Below are 27,363 nucleotides of genomic sequence, written 5' to 3'. Positions count from 1 at the left end.
TACATTTATCTGCAAAATCTATACAATTTATGTTTAATTGTCAAGACTGTGACAGAAGTTAAGACCTACTTGAACTACCAGCAAACATATTCAACGGTGTGTGTGTGTGTGTGTGTGTGTGTGTAAATCTTGCCAAACATAGTATGATGCAATAAAAAATATAAATGCAAAAGGCAATATGACACGCAGTTTCAATTAAAGCAATAATGAGAGATGTAAATCTTTTGAATGCATGTTAAACAAAAAGGACAGGCAATGAAATCATAGCAGGCAGGCTTCACATGCAAAGAAGTAAAAGAAAGCACCATGTGAAACAGATCTCCCCTTCCTTAGGCCAGTCTTCCCCAACCTGGTGCCATTCAGATGTTTCGGGAGACAACTCCTATCCACCCTGACCATTGACCAAACTAGGTGGGGTGGATGGCAGCTGTAGTCCTAGACACATGGAGGCCACCAAGTTAGAGAAGGCTGCTTTAGGTTTTACCCAGGGGTTTTAATTATTTATATTATGACTTCTATCAGAGGTCAATGGTTAGAGAACTGTGACTTGACTTAATATGTACATCCCATTACTGCTGGAGCAACATTTTGTGATTAAAGCTGCACTCCTATGCCTGAGATGAAGCCACACTGAGAATTTTGATAATACTACACCTGAGTAAACATGCATATGATTCCAAGGTGAGGTGCTAGGTCTTGAGCCTACTGAGAACAACAATCATTTCCTCCTCCTCCTCCTCTTCCAAAAGTTACAATACAGCTTTGTCTACTGCCATAATATCACAAAATGATCACCTCAATCCCACATCACTGCCATGTTGGCTCGCCAAATACCCTCAATAGGAACCCTATTTCTAACAGCTCAAAACACATCTTATACATTATCTAAATGATCTTTTGTCACAGCACCGTAAAATTAAGCCAATATCATCACCATCGTTCAATAGGGTGACTCAAAGCACTTCAAAAGAGAATGGCCGATCACCATAATAGCCAACCATCGAGGATGGTGGAAACCATAGTCCAGCAATACCTGGAGGGCTACAAGCTCCCCATGACTGACCCAAGGCCACCTAGCGAGTTCATCACATTGGTTAGGTTCTAACTGGGGATCTCCTCATCTATGCCTTGGTCTCTGGAACTACAGAGCTCACAGCTAAGAAGGTATATTTTTAATCTTTATGCACAATTAGAAATTGATTGATTGATTAGATTTGGATACTGCCCTTCATCCGAAGATCACAGGGTGGTTCACAGTGTATGGAACCATTTCATTTGACCTTGAATACAAGTCTCCTGTCTTGTCTTCTTGATCTCAGTCGTATCTTAAGACATATATACTGAAGGAGTTCCTCAGTGGTCAAGGAGAGACTCTGCATATGCTCAGAGGCACTCTCCTTTATCATTACCTGTATAAAACTTTGACTGTAATGGAGGGTGGCGGCGGCACTGCTCAGGTTCTTATGTGATCCCATTTAAGTGTGGTAAAGAACTGTTCTAAATGTGTGATTTCCCACCCCCACCCCCTTCCAGTGTGCATTTAAAAAACCGTGTGGTATTTGAGCTTTTTCAGAACAAATCATCCATTCACTCAGGGTGGGGTTTTTGTTTTTGTTTGGATCTAATAAAACATAAAATAAAATGTGTTTGAGTTTGCTTAACATATGGTACACATTTTCTTGAGAAGAAACAAAACACCAGAACAGCTCAGTGTTTTCATTTTCAGGCATTCAGAAAATAAGTGCTGTGTTTTATGAATCTGGTAACTTTGTGGATCTTATGGACTGAAAGGTATCACCAAACTAGGGAGGCTAAAGTAATAGCAAAACTCACACCTCTGTGCGAGAAGTCACACAGTTGGTTATGTAACAGTGGGATGGTGATGAAAGGGCCCCAGGGAATATCAGCCAAAGGTCTTAGTTTGGGTTGGGACATCACCTTGGTTAGGCTGTAACTTTCACAGTATCACATTGCTCTACTGAAGGGGGAAAGATAAGATTCCAGAAGTTACTACATTTCCAAAGTATTAACAAGTATTAATATTGGCACAGGTGGCTTCTCTGCTGCCTATTGAGTATCTAGCTCTTTTAAAAGTCTCAAAATTATTTTTAAAATTGTATTAGCTATATATAAAGTTATTGCATATGAAATAAAACTCAGTAAATATATAAAAGACACTGAACCCCGCCCCCTATCCTTATCTAAGGGAAGAAGTACATATTTGAAATAATCAGGTAATGTGGTTTGTCTGGGACTGCACCACTTCATAATGCGTGATGTTTGACAGAGGGGAACACAAACATCACACAAACACACACACACGACTCTTTGCCCATAGAAACTAGATTGCCCGGGATTAGAGCATAAAATTGGAGATTTTTTCATTCAGTCATGCAATTCCCCCACCTGCTTTCTGAAGGGGTATGACCCAAGGGCTGCACCATGTGATTTGTCTGAACATGTAGCCTGTCTCCAAGAAAACGTATTATTTTAGTGACTGCTGGTCTTTTCTTTCTAAAACCAGATCACCCACCTGGAAAATCCTCTGTTTGTAGTTAAGCACTTACAGTTTATATAATTCATAACTGCCAAAGAGAAGCAGCCAAGCAAACCTTAGGAAGCAATATGCTACATAACAGCAGCATTCTTGCGATTACGTGAGTTGGAGAGGAATAAAAGTCATCACTCAACACCATGGCATAGCTGTGGTCAGAAAACACTTGCTACTTGACTATTCTGCCAGTGTAAAGAATCCTTCATTGCCTCTGCAGGGATCTTACTGCCAATGAGCCCCTTCTCCTGAAAGAAAATATATTGGTGGCTGAGGTCTTCTATCATGAGATGACAGGTGTGTTGCACAATATGTTTCATAATATGCATCCCTCCTCAAGAAATGAAGGAGGGAGCCTCCATAATACCCTTGGAATACCCCCCCAAACAATATGACCTAGGCAGCCAAAGAACAGTTACAGAGTTTTACCATAAGAACCTACCATAAGAACATTTGCTACTGGTATTGAGTTGGGGATTGTGTTATTTAAGTTTTTCATCTGGTCTCCCCCCAAAAGGCTCAGATTATTTCCAAGCAGCCAATCTGTACCTGTATATATTCATTATTAACGATTCACTAGCTCTCAAACTATGTTATCAGTGAAGATAAGCACCGAGAATAGCAGGGTGGTTGGCAGGAGAAAGAGCCATTTCATTTCTCCTAGAGGTAATGAGTCCTGTCTCTCTGTCTTTCTTAGCTACTCTGGGGTAACTGATCTGAGAAGAGTGTGGGTCAGGGGTGAACTACAACTCCCATCAGCCACAGCAAGCATTGGATGGTGGAGGTTGTCATTCAGCAATATCTGGAGGGCAAAAGATTCCCCATACCTCTCCTAGGACAGTAAGAGACAGGAATGAATCAATCAAACAGTTCCTTACAAATTCAAAATTAAATGACCATGTATACAAGATCATAGTAGGCAGGGGAATGATCCACCCTCACAACTTGCAGAATGTTCTTGGTGGAGGTAGCTTGTGCTTCTTTGCAAAGCATGGAAGGCAATGTTTGGGTGCATTGTTGTGTGCCTGGTTGGGGTACAGTGAGAGATCTACAGACTCCAAATATGGATTCTCATCTAACAAAGAGCTGTTGTGCAGGAGGGAGCAGATCAGGTATTGGAAACCTGTGTCGTCCCCCTGATGTTCTTGCACTACAACTCCATTCACCCTTGCCCATTAGCCATGCTAGGTGGAGCAGATGGGAGTTGGGAATCCAACAGCATATGGAGGGCTCACAGGTTCCTGACTTGTGAACAGAACATGACCCAATTCTTTCTCAGTATTATTATCCAGGGCCAGTTAATAATAATTCCTAATGTCTCTCTCTCACACACAAAAATCTCATTTCCTCCCAGACACTTCTACATATGAGGCATCATTTGCAAAAATACTTGGGTGGCACTGTGGTCTTGGGTTTGCTGATCGCCAGGTCAGCAGTTTGAATCTTCACAGCGTGGTGAGCTCCTGTTGCTTTGTCCCAGTTCCTGCCAACCTAGCAGTTCGAAAGCACACCAGTGTGAGTAGATAAATAGGTACCGCTGCAGCAGGAAGGTAAACAGTGTTTCCATGCGCTCTGGCACTCGTCACGGTGTCCCATTGTGCCAGAAGCAGTTTAGACATGCTGGCCAGATGACCTGGAAAAGCTGTCTGTGGACAAACGCCAGCTCTCTCGGCCTGAAAGCAGTGATGAGTGCTGCACCCCATAGTCAATTTTGACTGGACTTAACTGTCCAGGGGTCCTTTACCTTTATCTTATCCTGGATTTCTGATTTATCAAGATCCTACAACTGACTTCGTAAATAAGTTTGAAGGAAAATATCAACAGCTAGATTTCTTTTTCACATACGTAGTTTATCTTCTGAGAAAGTTCTGATACCTTCTGGGTCATCATTTACAACTTAAAATTGCTCCACAACGCTAAGGCCAGATCTTATAAAGTGCTGAGTAGAGTACTTTGCTAAATGATTTGCAATTTTCTGGAATTAGGTGGTATTGAGAAATTACTTATTCTCTCATGTTATAAGCCCCCTTCTTGGAAAAGGTAAAGGGACCCCCGACCATTAGGTCCAGTCGCGGATGACTCTGGGGTTGTGGCGCTCATCTTGCTTTATTGGCCGAGCGAGCCGGCGTACAGCTTCTGGGTCATGTGGCCAGCATGACTAAGCCACTTCTGGTGAACCAGAGCAGCACACCGAAACACCGTTTACCTTCCCACCAGAGCGGAACCTATTTATCTACTTGCACTTTGACGTGCTTTCAAAAGGACAAGGTATCAATTTAGCTCTCGCCTTCAGACAGACACACCATACTGTTCTTCACTGCTTTCAGACAGACACACCATACTGTTCTTCACTGCTTCTCACAGGGTACAGCTGGGGGTCTAACAATTTCAGCTAAAATTCCACAGTTGCAGAGAATTTAAAATAGGCATTCACTAAAATAAAAACCAGAAAAATTCCTAATTATATTCTTAATCATACACTATAACCCTTGTCAACCAATATAATTTCCATCTATATACATGGGAACCTAAAGTCAAGATACATTACTTGCTCAAGGTCAAAAGAAGCAGAGACGCCATAGAAAATCCTTGGCTGGTCACTGTAGGAAAACTGAGGCTTCATTGGAGAAGAACCGACAAGCAAGTAAACTTGAGAGTGAAATGGTGGCTCAGAATTATAACCAATAAAAGTCATACACTGTTTTTTGGCTCAATTAAAACAGGATTGAAATAAAGCCCAGTAAAATGTTTTAGGATCAAAGTATAATTTTAAGAAGTGGCCTGTTGGAGAATAAATTATGTCCCAACCAGCTGCAAGTACCATAGAATCCTGGCCTCCTTCCCATTCCACTACAAAAAAAGAGAAAATCCTACATAGCTCCCATACTTTGTATGTAGCAGATTTGGTTATTTAGATACATATTAATATCAGTTAATAGCTTAGTTACTGTTTCTGCATTTACAGTACTTCATACTTAATCTTTTGTTCCTGCCTAAGACATTACTGATTGTCCACTTTTGCTATGGCTGAAGTCGTGTTGTGCAAGCTTTGGGTAGGGCTGCATACATTAACTTTAAAACACGCCACCACCAAATAGTCATTATTACCAGAAGTAGTTGGTACCAGCTTGGAATTTACAGTCTGCCTTGCAGCGTTTATGCAACTAATGTAGGGGGAGAGATCCTTGCTTTTTCTCGATATTTATTCCACACAGTTTATATATTGCTTGATTGTAAAAACGACGACAACCCTGCTTCCTACACTTCAGTTCTTTTGCTAATGTACCCTGCAGCAAATCAGCGCTGCAAAGATATTGCTGGTTAACAATAGAATATTTGTCTCCTCTGTGTATGAGGCTTTCCTCCCATAGGTTGAGAAATTCAGCACTACTTCATTAGATAGCCAAAATATGGTTCTGGATGAAGAACTATCAGGAAACTATCACACTTCTTGTCTACGGATGCCTATTTTTGCATTTGTGTTTCCATTACCGTATTTTTTCTTTACTGGATTGCCCAGCCCAGGCAGCCCCATTGTAAACTATTGCAAATAATTCTGCCCCATGAAAGGAGACAAATCCTTCAGTTGTTTCTATGGTGCTGCAAGATGATTTATTGTGTAAAAAAGAAAAGCTGTATCTTCCAACGTGTCCTTCCCTAATAGGGAAAATAAATAACTGAAATTGCAGAACATCTCATCAGTGCTGGAACACTGGCACAGCCGCTTAATATTCTTATCAAAATTTCACCCTCTTCCTTTTAAGCAAGTTTACTCAGTGCCTTTCAACTTTGTTTACCTGCCTTTTCTATCTCCCTTATCCCCTCTTTCCACTTCCTATTTCCAGCTACTCAAATCATGTTAACTATCTGTTCTTTGCCACAGCAGCTGCACGCTCACCTTTGTACTTTTCTGAGACTGTGCCTGATTATCAAGGTTCACTTCTTTGTAGCTACCATTTACCTGTGTTGGCCTCTTTGGCAATGTTCTGCTTGTACAAGAACTCTATCCACTTTGGTATCTTTCCACTTAGATAAAAGGACTAAAAAAAGGGCTTAGAAAATGATCCTAGCCCTCATTTCCTGTGTTTGGTGATTCTGCTATATATATTCGTTGCATATTGTGAAATCAAATTGTCCTTGTTGTTACAAAGACACTTAGCAAACCACTAGTCTCTGTGTGCTGTTGCTTAACACCAGGGAGCAGTACACAACAAGACCTCACTCATCCTGGGTGCTGATCTGGGTGTGTATTTCTGAGACTTGGGTGAGTGCACTGTGCTTACTCAGATACATGTGAGCAACACCAAGATAGTTTGCAAGGGCCAGTATGGGAGTGGAGAGTAGCTGAGATCCATCAACTTCCATCTCCATCACCAGGAAACCCCTATCTTGAAGCTGGCTGTGAGGGCCTGCACCTGGTGATTGGCCAAAGACCTAGTTTGGCAACCCCTCCATGCGCATTTGTGTGTGTGTGCACACACAGGTTGGGAGCCTCAATTGTGCCCCTCTGGAGGCTTCACCCAGGGCAAAAAAAACCCAGAAAGCCCCCCAGTAGCTACAGAGCTGCTAGGGAGGGCTGTTGCTGGTTTACCATCCACCCTGTTGCCCAGTAGCTTCTCTGACTGAGCTGGTGGAAGTAATCTCAGGAGTGTGCTGGAGGAATTAAGAATGATAGCTCTGGTTGATTTCAACATCCATGTTCTGACTCAGGACTTCATGGCCTCCATGACCATGGGGCTGTCTCAAGTTGTCATCTGTCCTTGACTTGGTCTGGAAATGGGATGGTGGTGGATAGCAAAATTTGGATAGTCAACTTAAGGTTCTACTTTCCTTTATCTGTCACTTATATAGAGTTGTTACAGAAACAAGTTCTACCCAGTAATACAGAATCACAGTGTTCATCTAATGGACAATGCATGGTGTCCACTTATCCATTAGTGATATCGATGTTAACAGTCCCCTTCCCCATTTTCCCTTCATATAATTTCAGTCAATTGGGCTGTTTCCGCAGTCTCTAAAGTTTAAACCAGCTCTTCATCCAGAGATGATAAAGTCTGAGCCCTCTAGCACCTGACAATACCAATCTTGAGAGCAACCGACAAGTTAAGGATAGAATGTCTCAGAGAAATTTGATACCTACTATCTAAACCATTAAAACAGGCAGCAAGAAGATCCATTATAACATAAGCATGATGATTAGACTTATATCCATAACCTGCGATCAATCAAGTTTCCTTTAATAAGAAGATTTGGCAAATGTTCTCTATGATTAGCAACCAAATTTTTCAAATGATGCAGCACAGTTGTGTGAGAACACATTTATTTAATTGGAATAGACACAGACAAGTTAGGCTGAAGACTGTAAACACCCAATGGTTAAAAAAAATAACTTAAGTTAGAATAATAAACATTCAACTGGCAAACTCAATGTGCCATTGAATCATATTTCTCTTGCAATTATCACTTCTGTTTTCATTTTGCACTTTGGAATGAAATGGAATCAGTATTTTCTAAACAGACTTCACTCTATTTCTAGACAACAACATATTCAAGCCTCTATTTTCTTGTGTTTGAATTTAATTCAAAATAAATATTAAAGTGTGTGGAAATTATAGCGGAACTTATCCATATTCTTTTAATAACATTCACAAATTATTTATATTCTATTTTCAGTTTGGGACAAATTATCTTCTATTTAAGATGCTTTGGGGACTTGTGCTAGATTATATGTCTCCAGAGATATAAAGGTGGAGCTATAGAAGGGAGATCTTAGCGATTGTGTACATTCAGGCAGAGATCCCTTTTTGACCAGTGTCTGTCAAAAGTTTTAGCTGTCAAACTTTCCTTCAGTTTCTAGTTACAAAAGCCTCATTTAGGTCTGGTAATTTTGCTTAGCAATACTGCCTTTTTTAAAAGGGGTGCATTCTATTAAATTTAACAGAGTTTTAAAATATTTCTCACAGGCACAATGGGGAAAGCTAATGCCTTGCATGCTGCTAAGATGAAGACCAAGCAAAAGTGCATTCATCTGAAGAAAAAAAGGCACAATACAATATAGCCATGTCTGTGTAATGAAGCACTAATGGTGTATTCTTCCTAGCAGGGGTGATTGGCATCAGAGAAGCCCTCCCTCACGAATGCTTCTAACCCCACCTGCGTTCTGGACTTACTCTGCAGCACTGAAGGGGGCGACAGAGCCATCATTACACATGGCTGAAGAGTAATGTGTAGTTTGCCCTCTAGTGAACTTGTGAGACATGAGCACAAAGTTAGAGAGTTGCCTCATCTAAAAACAAGGCAAACATAAAGAACCAAGATACCACCCAACAGGAAATAATGAGAAACAGTCTTGTGTTTTTAATTAAAAACACAACAATTTTTTTCATGTCTCATTCATTTGTTTGTTATAGAATCAAAACACAAGAGTTTTCCTTTTAATGAAAAACAGCAGCCATTTAAACCTGCATTTCTCTCACTCAAAACAGACTCGTAAAGGCCCAGGAAATTGCCTTTTGTAATTGTGCCAAGGCAAATTATGAACCTTTAGAAAATGTGTTATCAAGACAACAATATTTGGTACACTTAGGGGGGAAAGTACTAAGGATGTGCTTTAATTATCATGGTTAATTATCATTCTCTCTCTCTCTCTCTCTCTCTCTCTCTCTCTCTCTCTGTGTGTGTGTGTGTGTGTGTGTGAGAGAGAGAGAGAGAGAGAGAGAGAGAGAAATGTAATACTCCCCCTGTAGTGGTACAGTCCATTCTACCATTTCAGGATTATTCAACTTATTCCCATACCATCCTGCTGTATGTATATTTTTAGCTGTGTATAGACATCAGATGAACTCTCCAGTGATGCATTATGTGAATCAGCAATTAGAAACTATAGTAGGGAGGGAGAAAGCAGCTAAAAGAAGAGCATCTCTCCCAAAATTTGTTTCAAATCCCCATTTTTGTTTTTATTCTCCTCTGCTGAACATACAAAGTATTTGTCATGGTATTAAGGAACACTTTTTACATCTGCTGATTTACTGACCAATTAGGTGGCATGTAGATATACAGTGGTACCTCAGGTTAAGAACTTAATTCATTCTGGAGCTCTGTTCTTAACCTGAAACAGTTCTTAACCTGAAGCACCATTTTAGTTAATGGGGCCTCCTGCTGCTGCTGCTGCAGCGCGATTTCTGTTCTCCTGAAGCAAAGTTCTTAACCCGAGGTACTATTTCTGGGTTAGTGGAGTCTGTAACCCAGGGGTCAGCAAACTTTTTTCAGCCATGGGCTGGTCCACTGTCCCTCAGACCTTGTGGGGGGCCGGACTATATTTTGAAAAAAAATATGAACGAATTCCTATGCCCCACAAATAACCCAGAGATGCATTTTAAATAAAAGGACACATTCTACTCATGTAAAAACATGCTGATTCCCAGACCCTCCACGGGCCGCATTTAGAAGGAGATTGGGCCGCATCCGGCCCCCGGGCCTTAGTTTGGTGACCCCTGCTGTAACCTGAAGTGTCTGTAACCCAAGGTACCACTGTACATAGGAAACAATAGTGTGCTGGCAGTACACCCAGTGAGCTGTTGACCAGTGTACCTATTCCCCTCCAGGACAGAGCATGGAGAAAATGGGTTGTATCCAGTGCCAAGTCTTACTCAGAGCAGACCCATTAACACTAATAGACGCGACTGGCTTAGGCCCATTAGTTTCAGTGAATCTACCATGAGTTGGAGTAGAACACAATGGGTTTGTGGGTATCACATGACTGTTCACATGCAGTTCAACCCATTTGCAGAATGTTGTGAACTGCTCCAAGAAAGAGTAGATTGGATTGTCAATGGCAGCCAACCTACACCCTCCCCAGTCAACCACAGCAAAACCTACAAAGCCAATGATTTTTAAAAGAAGCTGGGCACAATCCATTGGAACACATCACAGCAACTTCTCATTTGTTCCACATGCATATAACCTTATTATCAGCACCGCTACTTAACTCCCATTTGTTAGAAAAACGTGTGGACATTTATGTATAACCAAGAATGACAGAAGGAATTATGAGTTATAGGTAGCAGATAAAGATCAGAAAGATGAACGGAATGGGAAAATGGGAAGACTGCATAAAAATTAAAGTCTTGGCAGAATTTTTGGCAACTGTTAAAGGACACCTAGGATTTATTATCTACTACCCTTCATCCTGTTCTTTCTCCAAGGATCTCAGGGTGGCATACAACTTTAATAATAATAATAATAATAATAATAATAATAATAATAATAATAATAATAATAATAATTGTTGCTCAGCCACTCTGGGCGGCTTCCAACAAAGATTAAAAATACATTAAAATGTCACACATTAAAAACTTCCCTAAACAGAGCTGCCTTCAGATGTCTTCTAAATGGCAGGTAGTTGTTTATCTCTTTGACATCTGAAGGGAGGGCGTCCCACAGGGCGGGTGCCCCTACCGAGAAGGCCCTCTGCCTGGTTCCCTGTAGCATCTTTATACTTTATATAGCACTTTGTACCATCCCATCATATTATCATGTTAACTTACTGAGATAGGTTACGTTGAGAAGTAGTGACCACTACACAGCTGAATGGGTATTTGAACCAAGTTCTCTCCAGTCCTAGTTTGATACTTTAAACCCCACATAATTCTAGCCCCCTTGCTGTACAAAATGCAAGGATAATAGACTATATGAAGTAGAAGGTAATGAATGTTAAACATGAAAGTATAAAAATCAGGAATCAGAAAGTTGTTTAATTTCATCAAACAATGAACCGCTCCCTCGGAAAACATTTTCTCTCTTTTAAATATGCAAACAGCCACAGCATTACTCATGGAAAAAGAATCTTTCAGATTATCTGATAACTGTTCTTGAAATATTACTATGCAAAGTATACAGAGTTAAGAATGAACAGCAAATATTTTGGCATTGGACCAAAATCTGAAAACTTTACATGTGGGTTTGTAAAGAAAGAAACTTTTTAATCCTCATAACAAGCAAAGGATCCATGGCTAAATACCATGGCTCTAAGAATAAGTATTTCTTTATTCTCTTTTACACTGCAGTATTTCTTGGGTTACCCAATTCTACATGTCTAATCAGATGTCTAAATTCAATGTCTTTCTCCCCCTGGTAAGTGTGCACAGTACAACTGTAGCCTTAAAAGCTCAGGATGGTATTTCATATGGCCCTTTAAATAAACCTTTTGTTTTTCATCTATCTATCTATCTATCTATCTATCTATAGCACTTGAAACTCACAAGTCACTTCATCAGGAGTAGGATGTGTGTGGGGGTGGGTGGGTGAAAAGCAGTGTTCCAGTACTTACCTTTGGCATTCCCAAGTCATACTCACTCCTATTTATTCAGCATGTGTTTAGACTTGAATGTTGCCTTTCCACTTCCCCACTTCCCACTTCCCAGAAAAGAGTTTAAAACTTCTGTGAGTTTTTGTTCAAAGCTGATGGTCATAAGCTTTAAACTTCTTTCCCCCATGCATCAAGGAAGGGAAGGCCTCTCACCTGTTGATCCTTGTAACGCTAAATCATGATTGAACACTACACCTGAATATAACATGTCTCATTTGAAGAAACACTTAATGTACAAGAGAAGAGGACAAGGGCATGTCATACAGTAAATATGATTTTATCTCTACTTAAAAGTTTTATTTGGTATGTACAGGCACCAACCATTTTAGGCACATCCAACTGATGCACAATCACCAACGCGTGGATCCTTTTGGACCTGGAGGTATGCAGAATGGGGGAGTAATGGGGGCATAAGGGGGTTGGCTGCGCTTATACATGCTCTGCCAATACGCATGGGGGCCAGGAACAGAAGCCCTGTGCGAAATGTTTGCCGCCTGTATAGCTTTTCTGAAGATGGTTAAATTGCCCACCTGAATAAATACCTAAAAACATATATTACAAATAGTATTGCCGTTTACAAATAAATATGTATCATTTGACAGCATAAGGTAGCTGAAATACTGGGTTGAAAGAGACAAAACTACATAAAAACCTGTCCCCAGGGTACAGACAGTTTAATTCTTTTTCTATGAACAAAAACAAATATAAAGCACACTGAAAATTCAGCCAAAAATGTGGTTGTGTCTTCAAGCAAGAAATTGTTTTCCAGTATACTTACAGTCTCCCTGCCCAAGGGCAGAAATCTATCAAGCAACAACATTTTACCTGTTCCTGTGTCTCCAGATCTCTGTGCTGTAACTTCTTTTGAACAGAGCGAACCTGATTGCAGTAGGTTTCAATTTCATCCTGCAAGCCCTGAAATAATATCAAAACAAAGCAGATATGAACATTCTTAAGATCAGAAAGAAACAAAATGGAATGAATGCAACATCTGAAAGCTTAACTCATGTGTCTTCTGCATTCCTCAATGACAAACAGAGTGGTGGCCTCCATTAGCTTTCTTTTCATTAATTCCTTTCTACAGCAGCATTGATAGCAGTTGTATTTGTTAAATCAAGGCACACTAGTGTCCTTTAGGACTGCTGGTAAGTCATGGGAACAACAACAGGCTTCCAGGAGCCTGCAAAGGAGGCTGCTCATTGCTCATTTGTATGATCCGCTGCTCTGACCTGGTCTCATTTCCCTGTGGGGAGTGGAATGGTCAATTCTGTTCCATGTCTTCATCAGCTGTATTATAAGTTCCTTCAGTTGCTTCTAGTTTAAGCATTCATTCCATATGCACAAAGTTGGTTCTCTGCAGGGGTCTTGCTCTGGGTTTGCCTCCCTCCAGTCAGAAGGCACACAAAGAACATCAACTCTCTCACACACAAAAGGTAGGCTCTCCCCAACAATCCAGTATAACAAGAGCCAGAAGTTCAACACTTAGGCACATGCCTTGTGTGCAGAAGGTCCTGGGTTCAGTCTCTAAGGCTGAATATTTCTAGGAGAATATTTCTATCAGAAACCCCTGAGAACTCCTACCAGTCTGTATGGAAAATACTGAGCTAGTTGGAGAAATGGTCTGACTAGATAGAAAGTGGATTCTGGGTTTTCAAAGTAAACAATCTTTTTCAGATGCAAGAGCGAAATGTGTCTTTGATAATAGATTGTGGGAAGCTTTCAGTTAGATAAAAGGTAAAGGGTAAAGGGACCGCTGACAATTAAGTTCAGTTGCGAACGACTCTGGGGTTGCGGCGCTCATCTCGCTTTAAAGGCCGAGGGAGCCAGCGTTTGTCTGCTTCCGCAGACAGTTTTCCCGTGTCATGTGGCCAGCATGACTAAGCCGCTTCTGGCGGAACAGAGCAGTGCATGGAAAGGCCGTTTACCTTCCCACCGGGGTGGCATCTATTTATCTACTTGCACTGTGTGCTTTCGAACTGCTAGGTTGACAGGAGCTGGGACCGAACAACGGGAGCTCACCCTGTCGCGGGGATTCAAACCGCCAACCTTTCGATCGGCAGGCCCAAGTGGCACAGTGGTTTAAGCCACAGCGCCACTCATGTTCCATATCCAGTTAGATAGCTGTGTGCAATACACAGCGAGACTTTCCTTCCCTCTATTCCCCAGATTTGCTCCTGAGGGTTGGGAGGGCACGCTCCCCCCACCAGATTTAGGGGGCACACCAGGGGAGGAGATGGAGGAAAATTCTGTTGCACAAAGAGAAATCTTTCTATGGATGTGCAACTCTGAATGCTGCCCCCTGAGATTAATAATAGAATGTGGAATTTCCAATGAATGTGCAGTTTGCAATGAACTGCATATCCTCTTTGAATTGGACTTAAACCTCTGAACACCACTATCTCTGAATTCTATCTCATTGCCCACTAAAAAAATGTAGACTGGATAAACTAGAAAACATAGGACGTGATTCATTTGAGTGCTTGTGGCACATTAACACTTCCTTCTCAATGAGCAAAACTTTTAATCCTACTGGAAGCAACTAAAATAACTTGCAGTACAAAGATCTAACATCATCCCCTTTCTAACTCTTAGACAATTAACAGAGCAGAGTAGGCTTAAATCTTTTACAGGATAAAATGGCTGTCCAGATAAGATAAGAGAAATACTTCTGATAGCCCTTGCATAATTGTTCTGAAGTGATTCCAAGAGTTAACTTGAAAGCATTAATGCTGTAAAGCTTTAACATATTATGATGCCAAAAACCTTAATCGACACCAAGAGAGCTTCAGATGTTAACAATTCCATATTGTTATACATTACATACATACACAGCGTGCCATAATGGAAGTCCACCATAAAACACATGTTGCAACATTTGCTGCCAAGGGAACCAAGGTTAGGGGAGTTAAAAGAAAGGTCTGTAATGCCGTCTTTTGTCCCTTTATATTGCCACATCCCTTTCATTACATTGGGCAATGAGGTGAAAAAGCTCAGTTGTTGTACCATGCTCTTCTGAAGTTCTGGGTCCGCCAAATTCATACATGCTCCTACTTTTCAACAGCAGTATGACACTGTATCAGTAATTGACAGTATACAAATTACAGCATCTGGACTTTTTAATTATCTGTGTGCTTTTCGTTCCTCCACCCACTACCAAGTGCTTCCAAAAAGCTAAATTATGGAGTAAAGAATGGGCTTCAAACTTGTTTGAAATTAATTGCCACAAGTTACACATATTACAGGTCTGATGCAACTATGACATCAGGCTGACTATGCTTAACTCCATCAAAGTTGCCCCATCATATGCCTTCCGACTATCCCCTGGGATCATTATCATTCTAAAAAGATAATATGCGTAAATGGGAAAGGAATGAACTTTACATTCCAACTTCCTGGGACTTCTAAATGGTGGCATGGTGTAACATTTGGCATCGTTGTTGCTCTTCCAGTGGTGCGTTGTGATCTGGATTATGGGAATTAAGACTGCTAAGAGATGTGCCAAAAGTAGAACTGGGAATTAAAAGCTATGGCAAGTATCAGCAGGAAAAGTGTACTTTAACTATACAGAAAGAAGTTTTTGTGCATTCTTATTTTAATTTGCCCAGAGAATAGTTCAGATTTGACAAGAAGCTTCATGCAGTCATTTTGTTAATAATGTCCATATTAAAATACAACTTCAAAATAATATCACAATTCACAAATGAGGACACCTATGGTTTAACAACTGACAGAAGAATTTTTACGCAGTCTGTTGACATGTCAATTTATTGGCAAATTCTGATTCAATTCAAAATGGCAGCCAGTGTTCAAACATCAACAACGACCACCGACCCCACCTTGGGAATCCCATGCCAAGTTTGGTGACGATATCTCGAGAGGCATCCAAACTCATAGAATGCAAGCAAATATATAGATGGTACATTGGTCTTCAGAAAATAGGGTGCTACTTCACATGCAGTAGCTTCGCATTTGAAAAAGGAAGGCAGCTGCCCTTCTTATCTGGTCTCTTTAAGGTCACAGGTAGCTAAGAAATTTATTCCATACATGAAAGAAAGGAGTGCATTTTATTAAAAGAAGAGCAATTTGACAGACACTAGAAGACACCTGAAAGATGTAAATTAATCTGGTACATCAATTCTGCCCCAGAATAAAGATGCACTACCTACAATCTGGTCAATTTTTCTCCAGTTTGGGAAAGTATGTCATTCACAGTTTCCATCGCTAAAGACCTAATCCTATCACTAAAGACCAGATATCTTTATAAATCAGATTCTTAATAAAGACTATTGGATGCATCACATTTTGCAAGCAATTCAAGTTAATGGGCTGGGGAAATACTCTATATTCAAGTGAGAGATTCTGGCTGTGGATATTAATCCAGAAACCTGCATGCCCTCTGCTGTAGTTAATATACTAGCCTTCCTTTCTTCAAGCAGGACACATTTAAAAATGTAATAAGCAGCACTTGGCAGCTTTTTTCTGGAAACACAATATAGCATCTTTTGAAAATTAAATGTAGAATTAAGGTTCAGAAGTCATGATTCAGCAAAAAAGCTTACTGCACTAGTTTCAACTGCTCAATAATACACTAGGCATTCCCCCCCCCCCCCGAAAAAAACACCATTCAGGTTTAAACCTCTAAAACCCAGAGCCTACAGATTCCTGTTTAATGAATAGTGTGGATGGACCATACAGTGTAGGTTAAAAATAAACTCTGATGGAATGATACCAGCACCATGGAATTATGAAAGTGACTGATGTGTTATCCTCAAGGGATAAATAATGACTAAAAGTTACACTGTGCAAGGAACAAGTATTAATCTGATTCTCTCAGCTGCAGAGATGACTTGCACCACTGCTATAAAGATAGCTTTTTATTTCAGCCAAGTTGGCTTTCAAATGACAAGCAAATATGTTTGCTGTTGAAGGTTTACACCATACCTGACCTTGGATGTGCTTTGTATTGGCCAGAGAACAAGGAAGTGCAATGTTTTGCTTTCTAGCACAGATATTCCATACTTTGAAAGGCACTTAAAAATGTAAATGAGATAAGCTCTACTCCGGTAACAATGTGAGTGCACTATAGAGTTATGGAAAAAGGCACAATCACTTTGATATATTGATATAAGTGGGGGGAAACAAGATAAATGATAAACCTTTGATTTATTACATTTTCTCTTGCACCTAATACTTTATTATTAAATACAGGATAGAACAATGCCTTACAGTTATAATACTATCACCAAGGTCAAAACTGGCAAGGGATTCTGCATCTGTGGTGGGGTGGCTCTTTGATTTTTTTCTTGTGAGTATACAGAGGGAAATGGTTTTGTTGGAAAAGAGCATCCATGCAACTTTCTCATTGATGATCCTATGACCTACCACTATCAAGGAATCCAGTCTTCACTTAAAGAGATAAACTGTGATGCAGAGCAAGGCTGAGAACAATACAGTGTAACCTTGGTTCTCGAACTTAATCCGTTCCAGAAGTCTGTTCGACTCCCAAAACTGCTCGAAAACCGAGGGACAGCTTCCGATTGGCTGCAGGAGCCGTGTCAGACGTTTGGCTTCTGAAAAACGTTCAAAACCCAAACACTTGCTTCCAGGTTTTCGGCGTTCGGGAGCCGATTTGTTCAACAACTAAGCCGTTAGAGAACCGAGGTTCGACTGTACTTTCACATGCATGGAGCCATTGGTTCTGTTCATTAACCATGTTCTGTTTGCAAACAATGATGCCAAAAGTAACTCTCAGAATTTATTTAATTTTTACCACAACATATGGTTAATCACTCAACATGAAGTTACATTATTTGTAAACTGCTAACCATGGAGATCAACTAGGTTTATTTGGAGCTGTGTGTTTCTAGCAGCTGGCATTGGCATGAGATTCCCTACTTAATTAAACTGACCCACTTATAAATGCTATGGCTTTCCTGTGGAGCAGTTACCACGTAGAAGCAAAATTTTAGAAGCTTCCATGCATGGCTACAACATTTGAATTAAAACCAGGTACAAATAATGATTTTGCTACATGCTTCTTGTGGTCTCACTGTCCCTGTGCCAGTTTCCCAGATACTATTACTGGAAGATTATTAAGAGGAGTTCTGACACTTGTGGGCAAGGGAGTTTCCCATCAGCATCTTCACTGATATGCACCTAAATGCCTTGTTTTCCTTCAGAATACCTCCCAAATCTTTCTTACAATGTTGTAGAGCAGCTTCCTCAACCTCAGCCCTCCAGATGTTTTGGGACTACAACTCCCATGATCTCTAGCTAGCAGGACCAGTGGTTAGGGATGATGGGAACTGTAGTCTCAAAACATATGGAGGGGCAAGGTTGAGGAAGCCTGTTGTAGAGAAAGCATTATTCTGATTGACTTTTCAGATTTTTTGTTCACCAATATGGCAATTAACTATGCTTAAAAACAAACAAAAAACAGGGGAATAGTTTTGACACCAGAGTAGTTTTGATATGGAGTCATTAAAACATCTACTTGGTAACAATTTCACAAATTGTGTATGAAATGCAAAAGTGAAAAGGTTTGACTGAATTCTAAGATCTAACATTGTGAGTGCTTAACATATAAACTTGGAGAAATTGGTTGAACACAAGCAATACTTCTTTGGATATAGATCCATATTGATAAATATCACAGATATACCCACCCAAACAGCTCTCCACAGCATTTTAAGATAACTTTGAAGGGAGAGGTTTAACTACTTAGACCTACTGTGAGGTCTGCAAAAACAATGAAAAATATAGATGTTTATATTTGCTTCCTAACCATCTATCAAGAAGCCCAGAACAACATTTTCCTTTTTCAATAGAACTGCAAGGCAAATGGGGCTAAAAGAAAGTTAATGATACTATCTAGTGGCATTACTTAGCTTCACAGCCATGTCTGCAGCACACATTTCCCCAGACTGGTACAAATAAATAAATCACAGTACATGAGCAGCGTTATAACCCCACCTAGCAAGGCTCCTCCCTGACCATATTTGGTACGAGGTGGGTGGGTGGATTATAATGCTACCACCATTATATTGGGGTTGGCACAATTATGGTGTGGGGCAACATCACTGGAAAAGCCCTAAAGGAATGTTGGCTGTGATCGGGTATTAGGCTTGGTATTTGAAAGAGGAGGAAAACCTTTTATTACCACATGAATAAGCATGACATGATAGTACTTGTAAATGTTTGGGAGTTTAATTCACTCAAAATTCCCTGTGACTCATAATGTACTTAACAGACCAAATGTGTGGATATTCAATCTAGGTTAAATTCAAGTTACTGCAGTCAGAAATGTTTGGCATCAGTTTTGCAGGCGAGAATATCATTTGAAGCAGCTGCAATTTAACATTATCTTCATAAAATTGATAGCACCCTCCCACAATCTATTCTTTTGCCCTGTTTCTTTATGCGAGAGATTGAGCGTACGTAGCTTGCTGAAATCCTGAGTGAAAGTCAATGACAAATAATTAAAATGCCAGAGCTAGGAAAGGTCAGAAGGAATTTATAGGGATATAAATTATATAGCTCTGTGTACCAGAACAGTTAGCATAAAAGGGAGGAAATTTAAATTCACTTATCAAGGGTTCTTTCGATTTCTATTTCCACGTTTTTTGAAGAACAGAGTGGTTTATACCTGATAACAACTGAATGTCTAGGTCAGGCTCTTCCCTGTTTGCAGCCCCCAAAGAGGTGGTGGCGGGGGAAATCCTAAGTGCCATGTTGTGTGTGGGTATTTTCTGCCTGTGGAAATATCTAAGCTAGGCTTTCTTCTGATGCGATGTTGAGTGAGAGCTGGTGCAGCCCATTGTCAGGGTGACAGGAGAAAGCCTGCGCTGAAAAGGAGGAGCCTGGGCTGTCAATGCCCAACCACATCAGCATTGCCCCAGACTCCTAGAAGGCTGATGCTGGTGAGATCAGTAGCTGCAATATGAGCTCCTTACTCCTGCACCAGGGCTTAAAAGAATTGGGGTTTAAAGGGAGGTAGTTTAGGAGAAGAGAAGACTCTCTGGAAAAGACCCTGATGTTGGGAAAGATTGAGGGCACAAGGAGAAGGGGACGACAGAGGATGAGATGGTTGGACAGTGTTCTCGAAGCTACCAACTTGAGTCTGACCAAACTGCAGGAGGCAGTGGAAGACAGGAGTGCCTGGCGTGCTCTGGTCCATGGGATCACAAAGAGTCGGACACGACTAAACGACTAAACAACAACAACAACAACAAAGTTTAGGAGAAAAGGGCTTGAAGGGGAATTTCAGCTCCCCTCACCGAAGTGCAGTTTTTTTTGTGAAAAGTGGGCCTCTTCCCCTGTTTAGGTGAGCTGGGTATAGCACAGAAACAAATATTGCTGCCTTGTAAGGTCTATGTTGACTCCAGGTGCTGTGGAAAAATAGTAATGGTCAAATCCCTAAGCCTTCATGAGCTGCAGAGAAAGAACTGTCTCAGAAGGTTTATGCAAAAACGGTGGTATTTTATGTTGGGTAGTCTCCATATTTATTTTGACTGGTGATGGGGCAAATCTATACCCAGCATTTTTCTGCCCTATGCCTTCCTGTAAAATAATACTCGCTGTGATTGCTCAATATCCCCCAATTAAATGTGGGCCTGTTGATGATAGTACAAAAACAAGACGAGGAAAAGTTGACAGCAAACTTTGATAACCACTGGTGTATTCTGTACATACCACCAAGTTATAACTTATTAATCATTTGGTAAAATATTATCTGTTATTGTAAAACAGATACTTCAGATGATTTCAGCTGAAAATGGGATCATGGGATCCATGAGAGGTCCTCTCCTTATTCCTCTTAAATTGCAGAATTGTCGGTGTTTTTTAAAAGAAATGTTAATAACACAATACCCTTTTTCTTTTTTTTTCTTTTTGTAGAAGTAAAACAAAACAAAAGTGTATGCAGTTAACTTAAGGCACATGTTTGCTGAGCACATATGGAAAAATTCTTTTCTGGTGGGAACTTTTGCAGTTGTTGCAAAATACCAATATATCTAAGAAGCTCTCTCTTTGATGTTGAATTATTGCTCCGCTACTCATTGGGCTACTTGTCCAATACAAACTCCAGTATTGAAGTCTCTATTTCTTTATTCTGAAAACAAAAATAGGGGCTGGAGTTAAACTGAAATTGACCCTAATGTCTGCAAGGGTGGAAAGTTCTATTTTATACTACACCCAGTACTGAAATATATTGAAGAGTTTTTGTATTGCATATATACAATCTCTCCAGGACACTGAAAAATCCTAGTGAGGATTTACACCACCGCATAAAGGAACTTAACCTCTGCTTCTTAATGCAACAAGCATTTCTCAAACTTACTGTCGATTTAGCCCACAGTGTCGAATAGGTTGTGAGACCAATCCCTTGCAAGATACTGACAAGCTAAAAACCTTACAATGTGGGAAAGTGGTGAAAAGAATCCATTCCCGAACAAGAACTATCGAGCAACAAACCTGCATCTGGTTTGACACACCTTACACTTGTCTGGTTCACACATAACAAGAAACCACTGCTCAAATTAAACTATTGTTCTAATTAAACACGAGCACTTTGTTTCCCCCCCCCCCCCCCGGTCTTGACAATGGTTCACTTAGAAGCCAAGGTTTGCTTGTGGCTTACCAGTTGTGGTTTGTTTGGAGAGAACAAACCATGGACTTGGGTTCACACCTTACAATAGGCCAGACTCTGGCTTGTTTTAGGCATGTTCCCTCTGCTGTATGGCACTGTCAGGAACCAGGGAGGCACAAAGTACCTGTGCATGTTAAAGCAAAGTTTATTTTAAATGATGCATTAACACTGCATGCAAACTGGATCACTATTAATTTGCCCATTACATTCATGTAAACTAGTTGTACAGTGTGGTAGAGACAGTATTGCTGTGTAAATTATGGGTAAAGTAGAAAAAAAATACAATTGATAACACAAAAACGTTTGGTTATTGTGTAGTTTGATTCCATGTTCTTAAAAAATTACTCAAATACTGTTTTTCATCTAGGAACCCAGGCAGCTATATGCTCAAGAAGTTCTTTAAAGACTGTTAACATTTTCTTATGTTTCATCCTTTTCTCCAACTCATATTTTTCAGCACTGTTCAAAAAGTTTTTCTGACTACTGGAACACAATGATTAAGAAAAATACTTAAACATATGTCTATGAGCAGCCCCATTAAAATGAAACAAGAACGGTTTTATTCTTTGAAGTGTGATACCTTTGAATTCTTCACCTTACTCTGCAGCAAATTAAAATCTAAACAATGAAATCAGGTAGAATGATTCTTGGAATTACAAAATCAGAAATGAAAACAGTGCTTACAGTATTAATAGGTCCAGGTAACATGTTAACATCACAATCTGTAAAGCATGGCAAACACAGGGGTTTCTTATGTGCCCCTCCAAAGCCCCTTGCCAAAACTAGAGGAGTCTGACCTTTTCTGAAGATCTGCTTAGGAGGGCAGCAGTTGCCCCCTTTTTAAGGAGCTGGGGCCTGAAGATTTCCCTTCCCTTTTTTGTTTTGTGCCAGTCATGTTGGCATTGCCAGGGGTGCCTACAGCTTCAGCTGATCAGATGGGCTTGCATTTGCTAGCAGTGCCAAATTTAGGGTGGTGTGAGCAGTTCCTTCACACAGGGTGCCAAATTGGGGTGTGTGTGTGTGTGTGTGCAAAATTGAGAAGATCCATAATTGAGAATATGCATTTGAGGGCGCCAAACTTTGGCCTTGCACAGGGCACCATATTACGAAAGATTACCAAAGTTTGCCCCTGTTCCTAGTCACTCAAAGTGCAAAACTGGGTTACCCATTAACCAATAGGGTAGCAGGCTTTCCTACCATTTCTGATCTTGGGGCAGTTGGCTCAGGGGTTTTCTTCTTCCCCTATGGTTGAGTGTGAATTGAAACTACTACCAGCATTTTAACTCAATCAATTCCACCATGAGCTCATGTTAAAAAAATGGAAAGAAGTTATCTACTCCTAAGGGGAACATTTTGTTTTGCAGTAGAGCAACTATTGGGGAAACATTTTTCACCCAAATGCTATTTTTATGTAGAGACTGTGCAAAATAAGCCTCTGAATCAACTGTTTATTTCTGGTGGGAGTCCTGAGGATGAGGACCTGATGGAGAGGCCTGCAGGGCCACATTTATCTACTGAAACTGAGCACCCACCCACCCCAACACTGATCTATTATATCATTCACTGAGAAGCCTTCCCACTGACATCAGCAGCCTTTTGGATTACTGTCAAGAGTGCTAGTGGGAGATCACTCAAAGGTCAGAGATCACTGCATAAAACAGTATCCTCTAGATAAATATTAAAAAGGCTAGAATATTAATATCGGTGTATTGCTAGTACAGTTGGTTAGGATATCCAATGCATTTTTGCTTCAGTTGGGCAAGAGGAAACAACTTAGATAATAACTCATGTTTTTCAGTAAATAGATCTTCTAAACTCAAAGATACCAGAACAGCTTTAGCATACACTTGTGGAGGAAAAAGTCCAAAACTTCCAATTTAAAACTACTTATATTGAGAGGATTTACAAAGATTCTGTCTAACATTTAGCTGACGCATTGTCAAAAACATTATCACGCCACTTTTTGAAGTTTCTTAGCTTCCCTCTAGTTATTAAAGCTTGAACCGCAGAGTTTGTTATCAGTCTCAAAGCATACGTGTTAAGGCTGTTTTTCTCCCCTTTAAATACAACCAGCCCTTTGGGTTTGATTTCAGAACTATGAAGCACACAGACACAGACGAAAATTAATCAGAGGGAGTGCCAGGTAAGAATTTAATGGCTCAATCCTCGGTCTAGATCACATACAGCAAGATTTAAGAATCATCCAGTTGGCAAAGTCTTGAACTCACCTGTTATGTACTGAGTTGAATAGGATCCAAACTGCAGCAGGCTGATTGGTCCTAGAACAATAGGATTGAGATTGCAGCAGTCTGACTGGTCCCACAACAATAGGATTGAGATTGCAGCAGTCTGATTGGTCCCAGAACAATAGGATTGAGATTGCAGCAGTCTGATTGGTCCGCAGGAGCCACCCAATCCAGCTCCAGGTGGAAGTGAATCTGCACTCTGATTGGCATACAGGAGTATCCCTGAATTAGCCAATCACGTGGGGCCCATTGTGTAAATAGTGTATATAAAGCAAACGTTTTGGGGGAACTACATTCCTCACTACTACGAGCTGAATAAAGAGCATGAAATTCACACTCGACTCCGAGTATCTTTCATCACCCCTAACCCCTGCTGAATCCCAGCTTTCTCTGGGTCACAGGGAAAAGATGGAGGCAGGGTCCTCATCTGACTGCTATGAAATGTACCACTGGGCCATTCCATCCTGCTTCCACAGTGCAAATGAACCTCAGATAATCTAGCAGCAAGGAAAGCGGATTGACTTTTTTTGTCACAAAGAGGGCACAACAACCATGCTTACTTAGCACGGATGGGATTCTGAACGGATCCATGGAATTGTGGTATATCGAACAGACCATTATGCTTATCGCAGAAAAGAGTATGAGAGATTGACCCATTAGGCTTCATAGAACTACTACTTGTTTGTTTGTTTTTAAATTTATTTTTATTAACAGATTGTAACGTGCAATATAGTTTATTTATATAAATAGCCCCAATATCATAAAACAAACATGGCATTGGGTTGTATTTAAAGTAGCGTTAAGTAGCTTCTTCCACAAGCAAAACTACTTCCGCTTGCACAAGAAAACTTGCTCTCCTTCCTCCCCCTCCACCCCGTCCTGATGCCGCTAAATGCTCTTTAACATGAGCTCTACCTCTCTTTCAAAACAGAACCAGTGAAGGCGGTGAAGGTCCTGTGTGAGTGTCTGGAGGCGGTTGAAGGATGGATGGTGGCTAACAGATTGAGGTTGAATCCTGACAAGACAGAAGTACTGTTTTTGGGGGACAGGAGGCGGGCAGGTGTGGAGGACTGCCTGGTCCTGAATGGAGTAACTATGCGCCTGAAGGACCAGGTGCGCAGCCTGTGAGTCATTTTGGACTCACAGCTGTCCATGGAGGCGCAGGTTAATTCTGTTTCCAGGGCAGCTGTCTACCAGCTCCATCTACCTGCCCATGAACTGTCTCGCCAGAGTGGTGCATGCTCTAGTTATCTCTTGCTTGGATTACTGCAATGCGCTCTGTGGGGCTACCTTTGAAGGTGACCCCGAAACTACAACTAATCCAGAATGCGGCAGCTAGATTACTGACTGGGAGCGGCCGCCGAGACCACATAATACCGGTCTTGAAAGATTTACATTGGCTCCCAGTATGTTTCTGAGTGTTGGTGCTGATCTTTAAAGCCCTAAACGTCCTCAGTCCAGTATACCTGAAAGAGCGTCTCCACCCCCATCGTTCTGCCCGGACACTGAGTTCCAGTGCCAAGGGCCTTCTGGCGGTTCCCTCACTATGAGAAGCCAAGTTGCAGGGAACCAGGCAGAGCGCCTTCTCGGTAGTGGCACCTGCCCTGTGGAACGCCCTCCCACCAGATGTCAAAGAGAAAAACAACTACCAGACTTTTAAAAGACATCTGAAGGCAGCCCTGTTTAGGGAGGCTTTTAATGTTTAATAGATTATTGCATTTTAATGTTCTGTTGGAAGCTGCCCAGAGTGGCTGGGGAAACCCAGCCAGATGGACGGAGTATGAATAATAATAATAATAATAATAATAATAATAATAATAATAATAATATTTTCCCCAACCTCCCAGAGCAGAACTGAGGATGGTGTGGGGGGAGGGTAGGAGGAGAGAAGGGGGAATTCCCATTGCCCAAGCAGAAATCATTCGGCTTACGCAATTATTTAATTGAATACCACCCCCTATATTTATTAGTGCTTTATTTATATCCTGCCCCTCCTTAAAACGCATATCAGCATTCTACATGTTCAGATAGCCTTGTCTAAACAAAAATATTTTAAGCAGGCACCGCTAAAGTGTGCAGTAAAGGTGCCTTGCTGATGTCAATAGGCAGGGAGTTCCATAGTGTAGGTGGTTTCTTACACAATTACTTACAAGAGCAGAACAAGCATTATGTGGCATCTGTAACAGATCGAAGTGGTCGAGTGAGCAAATAGGAGGTATCAGGTAACAATATTAATGCTCTGTGGATTCCATGTACACAAAAGAAAAATTAAGTTTAATAATGTCTTTTTACTTTCAAAACTGATATTAAGTCAACTGTATTAGCTTTCAAGGCAACCTGTTGCTATTTGAACTGAGCAAGAGCTGGCTTGAATCAATGTGGCCTGACAATTCAATCTGTGATGTGAAAAGCACCCAAAATGTTTTAAATATTATGTCTTTGATCCAACGGTGCTTGGCAATGAAGGACAGTCAAGTCACACAAAACTCTTCATCAAGCCTTTAAAATAAGGTAGTCCAATTGCAAAGGCAATTAACAGTCAATAAAGAGGGTGAACTAAGAGTTTTTAAGTTTTCTTTTATTTTGTTTAAATATTTGACTGCGATTTAGCTAATTTACGTAAGAAAAACATATGAAAACTAATGACTTCAGCAGCTGGTCAAAAAGATTATTAGAACCTAATCTTATTAGCCTGAGGGAAAAGATGACTGCCTTTTCAAATATTTGTTATACAGTTCCTTTAGTAGCATGCGATTGTGGGTCTTTTTAAGACATACTAACTTCTACTGATTTCCAAGGAAGCTTGTTCCTCAAAGTCCCTGATCTAGTGAGTTACAGAAAGATATGGCAAAGATGCTTGTCAGCATAAATTATATGGAAAATCATATCTACATTTAACATGCTCTTCTGGATTTTAAAGTATTTTTTATGTAAATGAAAAATTTACTGCAGCTTTCTTTTATACTCATATTCATTGTCAAGTTTTTGAAAGCCTTTAACAAAATGGTAAGTAGACTTGATTTTAAAAAATAAGCATGTTCATTTTACCAGATTTTAATTCCACTTCGTTGATTTGCATCACTGCTTCATCTATCTATAGACTTTGGGGGCTGGTAGAGGAGGAATTTGCCTTACAAATAACAGTAGGCCTTTGATTTTTGTGGACATTTAAACTAAAAATTAGCACAGGTGATTTCCACATAAAGCCAAACAGCTATCTAAGGAAGGATGAAAGTAGGGCTTATATCTAAAACAAAATAATTGAGCAGGGATTATATCTGAAACAAAAACACCGAGGACAAGTAATAATAAGTACTTTGCTGACCTAACAGAAATAGTTTGGACCAGCGCTGTTTTTCTAGAAAAAGAGGCGCCAAAACTCACCATGAATGCCTCTCTTCTTCTCTTATAATGACAATGGTGCCCATCGGGGAGGTGCCAGAACTGAGGTCTGGGGAGTTCCAGCTGAAAAAAAGCTGTGGTTTTGGACTTACAGTTCATTGGAAACACCTCATGGTTCTCTAATACAAGCTCAACAACTTCGCAAAAAACA

At 40.5% G+C, this 27,363-nt stretch overlaps 1 protein-coding gene across 1 annotated transcript in view; it reads right to left on the bottom strand.

Moving 5' to 3' along the window:
- Positions 1–27,363, bottom strand: part of CEP112 (centrosomal protein 112) — a 203,614-nt gene that overhangs the window by 7,067 nt on the left and 169,184 nt on the right. The window contains 1 exon segment of the mRNA XM_033138892.1: positions 12,744–12,833. Coding sequence (XP_032994783.1) covers positions 12,744–12,833 — 90 coding nt within the window.

This window comes from Lacerta agilis, chromosome 2 (genome assembly GCF_009819535.1).
Source record: "Lacerta agilis isolate rLacAgi1 chromosome 2, rLacAgi1.pri, whole genome shotgun sequence".
Classification (NCBI taxonomy): Eukaryota; Metazoa; Chordata; class Lepidosauria; order Squamata; family Lacertidae; genus Lacerta; species Lacerta agilis.
The sequence above is the reverse complement of the archived record's forward strand: the minus strand, read 5'-3'. Positions and strand labels throughout refer to the sequence as shown.